General features: G+C 41.1%; 1 protein-coding gene across 1 annotated transcript; it reads left to right on the forward strand.

Moving 5' to 3' along the window:
- Positions 1–1774: 1774 nt before the first annotated feature.
- LOC308306880 (diamine acetyltransferase 1-like) lies at positions 1775–5983 on the forward strand. Its single transcript, XM_080751935.1, has 6 exons — positions 1775–2003; positions 3793–3844; positions 3974–4048; positions 4446–4547; positions 4724–4764; positions 4884–5983. Exons 1-6 carry the CDS (start codon positions 1938–1940, stop codon positions 5058–5060), a joined length of 513 nt encoding a protein of 170 aa, XP_080608061.1. The 5' UTR covers positions 1775–1937; the 3' UTR covers positions 5061–5983.
- The last annotated feature ends 4352 nt before the right edge of the window (positions 5984–10335 follow it).

A 10335-nucleotide genomic window follows, 5' to 3' on the forward strand; every position in this document is an offset into this window, starting at 1 on the left:
AGGGCGAGGTCGCATGTCACCCTGAGGTCAAAATTCACTCTGAGGTGTCTTACTAGTATTTTTCCATGAATTGAAACAAACCATATAGGCTTTCTTGGGTTTAAATCCTCTTAGCAGGCTGAGACCTTGTATTGAACTGTACTTTCATGTGTGTTTTTTGTTTGTTTGTTGTAAACTGCTAATAAAGTATTCAATCAATCAATCAATCAAATCAACCAACCAATCAATCAAATTGCATAATGATTTTATTTAGTTTTGTAAACACTCAATCAAGTTTCAGTTAGTTAGGCCTATTGTTTTTATCTTTTTGATTCCAGCTAACTAACATGGATTTTCTTCCCAATTCTGAGTTTAAAAAATAGTATATATTATTGACAGAATATCAACATTACAATCAAATAACAGGTCTAAATGAATTGAGTACAAAGGACCCCATTGTAAACAGACCATAGTGCTTTCTTGGGTTTAAATCCTATACTAGTAGACAGTTTCGTGACAGTAGGCTACAGTTCACTGGTACACTAAAAGGATACACCCAAAAGCCTATGGCAAAATAGAAGGTATTTACAGTAGAAAGGTCAGAGGGAGGTAAGGATTGGCTTTGTTTTCTTTTACCAGTTTCGAGTATGTGTGTGGATTAAACCATGGATTAAACCAGGTAGAGAAAGACACACCTAAAATGTGCATCGGTAACCTGTCTATGGGCTTCTTCATGTGCCATTTGTGATGTGCAGTACTTCAGGCTCTGTTAGTATGGTTACGTTTAGACACTGCTTTGAGTATTTCACTTTCACCCCCATAATGACCCCGAAAATGGACATTAAAGGGATATTCCACTTTCAACAGGGAAACAGTTTATGGGCTTCTCTCCACATACACATCCATTGTAACTTCAAACTCCATATGATAGATTCATTAAAAACACCCATTATTTTTCTAGTGACTCATACTACCCTCCTAATATGTGAGCAGGCCGTGTTTTTTCAATAACTTTTTTCATTTAAAAAATATATATATAATTATTTGGGAAAATGGAAAAAATGAAATATATAAAAACTGTCCAAGGTGTTCATAAAAGCCTGATTAGACAATAAAATGACCAAAAGCTTTTTGAAAGTGGAATATCCCTTATGAGCTGCGGAAGGGATGTGTCCGACATACTGGGACTCATAAAGGTTGGTTAGTTGCTTATATTACCTCTATGGTTAGGCCTCTAAGAGAGAGAGAGAGAGAGTTGTCCGGATGGGGTACCCATCTGGAATCAATGGGGGCAAATCTATTGTAATAACACCTTTGACTTAGGAAAGTGACAAAAACTAAAAATATTATTACCATCCATGGTGTGAGTAATCAATAGGGGAGGTGGGGGGGGGGGGGGGGGGGGCATTTTGGGAGTGAACAACTCCCCCAAGGTTGAAGGTTATGGTCAGGATTTGGGTTACGGCTAGTTAGGCCTACTATAGGACAGGACTTATTTGTTCTCAAACTTTGTCATGTTAAGGACCCCCAAAATGATATGTAGGCCTACTTGGCCGTGGACCCCCATCTCAAAATATTTTGTTCCAGGGACCCCCAGATGGAAAATCTTTGAGTTAAACATCACTCTGAATTTGGGTCTTCTTGCCTCATGCTATGCAGAACAGATACACGCCCATCGTCCATCCTGATTGGTCAGGAAAGCGTGCAGTTAGTTCCGGGGTGGGTTGGCCCCTCCCCCAATGCTAGGTTATAAAAAGCCCTGCAGAAACAAAGAGACAGACTAAACCACAGCTGATCTCGCTTCTTGCTGCATGCAATTCTCCCCGTCGGCCGCGCACGGATCCTCATGCTCATCTAGTGGAGGGTGACCCCCCCTACAAGCGAATGAAGAAAATCCTCCTGCTTCACTTCACATATAGAGGTCTAGTGAGAAAAGGGAAAAAGAGTAAAAGAAGAAAATGGATAAGTATAAGCTGCGAAAGGCTGAGCCCAAAGACGTGCCCGACATACTGCGACTCATAAAGGTTGGTTTATTAGTAGGCCTCCGAGAGAGAAGAGAGGCGGTGCGTTTTAACAGCGGGCGACGGTCGGCTGTATCCGGAAGTGCGTTGTTGTCAATGGGACCCGGAAAACTACTGGCGATACCAAGCGATGAGGCGATGGTGAAAAACGTCTGCCAGTAGTTTTCCGGGTCCCATTGACAACAACGCAGTAACTGTCATCTTTTGTCGCCGGCTGTTAAAACGCAGGGAGAGAGTGTTGTTGCTGCAGGGATGCCATGTCCCTGCAGCAACATTATAAGCGACTTAATACTAATAGGCGTGTTTTTTCCTGTATAATGTATTGCTTTCACATAATTGTCATGTAATTTGTTCCCCCCAACCCCCACATCTGAAAATGTTTTGTGCCGGAGAAAGTTCCTTCCTTTTTGTGCTGTTAGAATGTTAAACTCTATTTTCATTATATTCCGACACGTAAGCTATGTTTTCTCATGCCAGTAAAGATCCATTGAATTGAGTAGTTTAAAAAAAAAGCTCGTATGGACCTATTTTTTATTCTTTATTCTTTATTCATACGGATCCCCATTAGCTGCCACCAAAGTAGCAGCTACTCTTCCTGGGGTCCACAAAAAACATAACAATACAATTTGGTCGCTGCTTTAGGGGCTTTTGGTTTTCATTTACCCTTGGTTGCTAATTTCTCTTCTAGTTAGATCTGGCAACACAACACTGCCTGGTCGGGAGTTGGAATAGATCACAAGTTATTTATTTGGAGGATAATAATAGCAGTCTTGTCAACATCATGGTCTTAACCGTGTTTACTGCCCTGCATTTTTGTCTGGCTGTCCGTTAGGGTGGCATCATGACACACACAGACGAGATAAGAATATTAAGATAAACCTTTCATCCCTCCATGATGAGGAAATGTACCCGGACCGTTCACTCAGCGTTGCCACGTCTATGTAAACAAGCCCAAAGGAGACGACTTATTCGGTACACGAGCACTTTAAACCTACCCTACAAAGCCAAAGTGCAGTAACCATGATATTCTTTATTGTATATTTTAGCTGATAAATGGGTTAAAAGGTGTTTCAACTGGTCAACCAAAATGATATATCGGCATATAAGTGATATATTACACCAATTGTATATCTGTTCTTGAGATTCTTGAGACCTTTAGGATAAGCAAAACAAGTCGGGTGTGTCCAAAAAATTCTGGTCCAAAAAATCTGGCTATTTGAAAATATAGTGATGTTTCGAACCGAACCACCACTGGGCTCAAGCCAAAATAAGCAACAAACACTTTGAAAACGAGCCCAAAAAGTCGCTTATAATAAGCAGACATGGCAACACTGTGACAGACGTGTACTATGGTGTGATGACTGATGACGAATGTTGGAGGAAGCAAAAGCTCTTTGTTGGCTCCTGGCCCTCCAGGCCTCTCTACTGACTCACTTCCTCACACTGATGCAGCTCTACCCGGACACAGGAATGCCTAATATGGTCATTCTCACATCTAGGTTTAGACAACAAAAAAAATCCCCTTAAAAGTGGTCACTCACAATCTGGCATTTTTGAGAAATAAATAGGCCTGCATTAATTGATTGAATACTTGACTGCTATACATGGCAGTTTGCCTTGTGGTACGATTACACAGTAGTGCTATGGATAACACAAAAATCCCCAAGGGTTTTTCCCCCCATTATGGCCCTTTGTAATCAATTCATCGAGACATTTAAAGACATACAATATAATCAATGCTAGTAGCAATACATACACTGAGGATTAAGCCGGATTTCTGTCTTATTTTTAGGAACTTGCGAAGTACGAAGACATGGAACATCAAGTTCGTCTGACTGAGAAAGGTGAGCTTTTATTGATAACTTAAGCAACTTCGATAACACAAACAAACGGAGCACACGTACTACATGTATATGTGCACTGCAGGCATACATGCTCACCCAAGTGTTTACACACGTCACCGTTGTTTGCAGAGCTCCTGGAAGACGGATTCGGTGAGCAGCCATTCTACCACTGCATCGTGGCAGAGAGCCAAGGAGAGGAGAGCGGTAAGGACATCTTTATGCCAGGGTTTCCCAAAGTGGGTGCTGCGGCACCCTAGGGTGCCGTGATGCCCGTCCAGGGGTGCCGCAGAATAATTTGAATTAAATGTCAAGTATAAAGTTAACAGTATTTCCAGTCAGTTCTGATAGAAACGGATATTTCTCTGTGACATAGCCTACAGTATTTCAGGTGGAAACGTGCATATTTACGTTGCGTAATATGATGCAAGATTCAAAAAATTAACAGTGTAATTCAGGGGGTACTGTGTGGATGTAAAGGTTATTTACAGGGGTGACCAGAGTCAAAAAAGTTTGAAAACCCCTGCTCTATATGCACGTTGCACACGCATTGTAAACTGCAGCCAAAATGACACACACTCCCCATTCCCCTCACTGTGTTCAGGTCCCAAGGTGATGGGGTTTGCGATGTACTACTTCACCTATGACCCCTGGATCGGCAAACTGCTCTACCTGGAAGACTTCTTTGTCATGCAGGAGTACAGAGGTGAGCCGCTCCCTAGGCCTGTCACAATTGTTACATAATTGTCTAATCGCAATTATTTGAGATAATCGCAATTATTTTGCATAAAAGTGCTTTATGTTTCAATTGTTCCATCTGCCTGTGGCTATTTAAATGCTTTGTTGTCAACTTGCGTTTCTTCACTTCTTTCCTCCATCCAGGCTTGGGAATCGGATCGGAGGTCTTGAAGCTCCTCAGTCTTGTAAGTATACTTGTTTTTCAAGTTTCACATTTACCTGTACACAGCCTTGAACCGTGACTTGTTTGGTATTGCACCTTCTGATTTCTGACTCCTCCATCTCCTCCATCCCAACGCTCCAGACGGCGATGAAGACTCGCTGCAGCAGCATGCACTTCATCGTGGCCGAGGACAACAAGAAGTCCATCGAGTTCTACAAGCGCCGTGGAGCCGAGGATCTCTCTCAGGAGGAGGGCTGGAGGCTCTTCAGGTTCGACAGCGACAGCCTGGTGAAGATGTCCACCCCCGCGGAGGAGTGAGCGACCGGGCTGAGCCAAGCCAGGCCTCCTGGCCCCCACGCAGGCTCCAGCAGAGCTGCTGAGGGTCACACCACCGCCGTCGTCCCACAGCGGGTTCCAAAGTCGGGGGAAGTCGGACGAGGGAAATACATGGCGATTAGTCATTCAAAGCTAGCACTGTCCTGATCAGTCTTGTCATTTGGGCTTTTGTTGTTCGGTGGCTTCCTGATCAGGATGTGATGACGATCTGTCTTTAAAAACGGGGGTGATCTGAGATTTGTGTCTTTGAATAGCTGGTTATGTACACCCGGGAAGACTGGGCACTAAGGAAGAGTGGGCACCTCGATGTAAAATTAGGTCATTTTCCCCCAAAAAATGACAATTAAAAACGTCAATTAAGGCCAAATATTTCTACAATTGCTACAAAACCTGTTTATCCAATCATTTTGGGTATAAACAGTTGAAAGATACATTACTTCAGACCATTTTTACATAACATTTTGGACAAAATGGTCAAGTGCCCATTCTTCTTGTATCCACCCCCATATAATGGAATTCTATGTCATTAACACGGGCATGGCTCTAACTCTGTATATAGGACTCTGGCAGACTTCTCTGACTTGCGCCTGTGTCCAACGAGGGTGTCTGAACCGACACAACCATACTTAAGCTTGAAAGGGGGATTTTTATTGTATCCCTTTTTTTAGGTAGGTTTCAGCACTAATGCTAATGTAGTTAAGCATACTAACCTTTTTTAATGACTATGTATACGCTTTTCTTTTAACGTAATGTCTTGCTGTTATCACAGCGACGACGCATATAGTGATGTTTTTTTTTTTTACGTGTGTAACATCTGAATCACTTTTTTAACATGCTATCTCTGCTGATTGGTATTAAAAAAAGACATTTCATGTTCTTATTACAGCTAATAAATGTGGAAACTGTCTTAATTCATTATACTAAACTTAAGTTTGTTAATCAAGTTACTTATGTGAGAAAGGATTTCTTTGCCCTAATTGCATCATTGTGACTTCATTTGGTAAATCTGAATTTCTTTTCTTGGATAAGTTATAATTGGGTGGGTTATAATTTAAGAGACTAGGTTGTTTTTCCTCTTCTGTGGATTGTCATAGGTTAGCGTTCCAATCTTGGATGTGAGTTGGCCCAATGTATGACAGGTGAATAATTTACCTGTTATTGAGAAGATTCATATGAAATCTACAAGCTCACAAACCGTTCTATCTCGACACATGAGCTTGCTATATTAACCAATTTAGCTGGGGAACCCCTCAAGGACCCCTAGGGGTCCCCAGACCCCACTTTGAGAACCACTGGGAAACTATCCCGGTCGTGTGAAGACGCATGATGATGTGAATGCTAATACATATTCAGTGTCAGCAACTGCATCAGCAAAGTAAACACAACAGTTAGGGGAAGGAAATATTATGTAGCAATAGCATCTATTCTAATGCAATTCAATTCAAAGGAGCTTTATTGGCATGTGAAAACATACGTTTACATTGCCAAAGCAAGTTTCAAAACATAAAAACAGTTTAAAATGGGGAACATAATACAGTTGGAGGGGGTAGAGCATTGTGTGAACAGAGCTATGCCACATTTTGTCGTTATGTACTGTATATACAGGCAGGGTATGAAGCTTTTTGGAACAAATATCAGCATTTCTTTTTTCTCAATACAATTTCAATAGCATACAAATTTAGAGCTCTGTTTATACTGTATGTGCAGTAGGTCTAGATGCCAATGGTTTCTAGTCCTTAGGGTGTGTGTGTGTGTGTGTGTGTGTGTGTGTATATATTTTTTTTAAAATATTTTCATACATTTTAAAACAAACAAATCTAATAAATTCCATTCCTCTTTTTGGTCTTGACCTGAAAGGTTTGGGAGCCACAGACATAATGTAAACATAGTGTGAGCATGCAGGGTCTGTAAAGTGACCTGTGCCCTTGAAGAGTGAAGTATGTTGTTGGCAGATAAGTCAAAAACAACTCATCCCCACCCTGGCTGTCCCCACGCCATCTGTACATCTGATCCCCCGCCATAGAAGCATAGAGGTTGTTTGGGTAGAACAGCTAAATTTACACCACCGGCCTTGGTGTAACCTCATTCAGAACCAGACTGCACGCACACACATACACACACACGCACACAAACTGATCCTTTTCCTTAAAGTAATTTAGTGCGTAAAGTTTGGCTTAAGTTACTGTTTTGAAAGCACATGTAATTCGACCCAGTCAAAACAGGACTATTATGCCCCAAAAGATCATAACAAAAATGTCCCATTGTTTAATTTCTGGAACAGGTTATCTTGTGCAGGTTATCTTCTTCTGTTCCAAAAAAAAACTATTTGCACAGAGTTACCACCGTGTCCACAGGAAAGCTTTAGAGAATATCTGTTTCCATAACTTTTATACTTGGTATTTTACCACTTAAAACCCAGTATCCCTATTCTGGGTGGAACGTTCACGAAAAATAGCCTATCTATCTAACAAGCTCACAACACGTCACGTTGTGGCGCATAATCATTGGGAGCTTGTAGATCTGCATTTTTGGTGAGGAGACTTGGCCGAGAAAGATCACACCAAGTACAATGTAACTCAGGTCCAAGTGATATGGATGAATTCCAGATATTTATTAAAGCATTCTGAGGCACCCCTGGGTCACGGCACCTTATGCCCTATGCGGTGCCTACCGCAGCACCCACTTTGAGAAACCCTGCTTTAGGTGTCAACATTTATGACATATAAAATGATAATAAATGATAATTGGGATGCCACTGCTGACCCAAACAACTCCCAGTAGCCTAGGGATGTCTGTGAGCTTACAGTATGTTTTATTTGTGATGCGAGACAAACCTTTGGTCCTGTCCTGGGTTTTGTTTATGTCAAAGCCATTAGACTCTGGACAAAGATTAATCATTCTCCCAGGGCAGGGGGGTCTGTTAATGACAATCCAACTTCCTCCACGGGGAAGCAAGCGTGTCTTCCCAGGACAATCTGATATTTGGATTAATTTGAATGGACAATCACCAGGTCAGGTGTCACAAAGAGATGTTACATAAGGCTACAGTGTAATTTCCATACTTGACCTTAATATGCTGCCACTGTGCAATTAGTAGCCCAACACATTAAGGACAATATTACACATCACATATTGTGCATATATAGGAAGTATAGGTGAACTGAATCATCATGATAGATGAATTGCACTGGTATTAGTTAGAATCTGAAGTACTTAGTTATTTTCTTCTTTTTTTAAAGAGCTCCAAGACTTCCTAAGCATTCGAAAACAGAATAGGATTGGCAAATAAAATCTATTCTTCTATTCTAATCTATACATGTAAAAAAAGAGAACTAAATTAAAAACAAAACATTGTTAGTGAACATGACTGAAGGATGCCTTCAACAATATTGTACTAACAAGTATCATCATATACAAACCCGAGGTGACTTCAGGATACACAATGACGAGTTTGACGACATACCTGTATGGTCTTGTTTTAATGATGATGATTAAGGGATAAAGGTAAAATAAAATGTGCTGTGGGCTATATAGCCTATGGCTCACTTTGTTTCTGGGTCTGCTTCCATTCCTTCTGTTGTTTTGTGTAAAGGCCTTGGGGCTTAACTTAGCTCCACCAATGCAATTTGGACTTACAAGCCAGAGCACCAAATTGTATTTCTTCTAGAAATACTAGTCATTAACAACACAATTATAGTGTTTTTGTATGGCGTCTGTTTGTAGTTTGTTGGGTGTCTTCTGTTTTATATTGGACCACAATGGAAACAAGCTTTTTGTGAGACTCCATTTTGGCACTTATTGACACCTATTATATTTTAAACTCTGACAGTAATTACATGACACTTCCTCTTTAATGTGTATGAGAGAGCCCTGTTGTAATGCTGTGTTGCAGAACATTGTATTTAACAGGACCTTACGTTCTCACCACCACAAACAAGATCTGTAATGTACACACAGTAACACGATTTCAAGTCACGAAACCTCCCTGACCAATCTTTGCTCTCAATAATAAGAAGCCTACTGAGTTTATGAACACGGTTGCAATAATTCCACTGCGGTGAAGCCAGGCTAACTTCCTGTGTATGACATATGTCAACTATAGTGTCCTGGGAGTTAAAAGGACCATACATGGACTATGATAACATATTAGTGTAGGGTAGGCCCACTTGACATTGCTGCTTTGTAGATCTGCTACTTTTGCTATTTAGGACAGAGAGTTTTGGACATACTGTATAAGGTTTCTACCCGAACCCGACAGAGAGGAAGGAAGCGGTTGGATTCAGTTCATTTCCGTACGGTATGAGAATCAACTTGCAGAATACATACTATATTAGAGCCTCCTTTTGCAGAGCTGCATTGCAGAGCATGAGAGGTAACAGCTTTAGTTTCAGGCATCCTCTCTCACGGCACCACAAGTCTCTAGTGAGGCTGCATGGGCTGATGGGTAGAACATCTCACTGATCACTGCTAGAGATAAATGTTGGTTCCCACTGGGGCCAACCACCAATAGAATGATGATGTAAACACTTGTGTGTGTACATGTACTCTCTTGAGTAGACTTTTGAAGTATTGTACTCAACTACTTTTGGAAAGGCAAGAATTACTGTACAGAGCAGCCCTCAGTTGTTATGGTACACAAATCCAGAGAATATTACATCAAGTTCACCTTGAACCCATTTACCCAATAAGGCAGTCTTCCATGTGAGTATTTTGTATTCTAGTCATCTTTCCACCTGTGTGTGCGTGTGTATACAGTATCTATCTTCAGTCGGGTCAGGTGAAAACCTTCTGTCCAAAAGAAAACCATTCATTTTCAGGAACTGGAGAAAAATACAATGGTTCCAATCAGTGTATTATTATTTGGTCACAAGCTTTTTAAGCCTGAATAGTTTCAACCTGTTTTGTTTTCCTTTATTTTACTGAAGGAAACGGCAAATTCACACCACCACTGAGACGTGGTTTCAGTGTCAACAGGGTGGTGATGTTTTGGGTGGAGTGATATAAATTTTAACCAAAGGGCGTGTCTGTGTCACGCACAACGATACCGCTAGTTTCATGTACTCCACAGACACGACGATACCTCTAGTTACTCCCAGGGCATCGAGGACAAAAGCAGTGAACAGAATGCCTCATTCACTCACATTGAGAACGACTACAAAAGCTGCTATAATAACGTATCGTGTTTGATCAGGACCGCTAAACACTGAAGTTACCAGCAGGATGAAACGAAAAAGAAGAAAACAAAACAGACACGACA

This window comes from Nannobrachium achirus (genome assembly GCF_963921795.1).
Source record: "Nannobrachium achirus genome assembly, chromosome: 21".
Lineage (NCBI taxonomy): Eukaryota > Metazoa > Chordata > Actinopteri > Myctophiformes > Myctophidae > Nannobrachium > Nannobrachium achirus.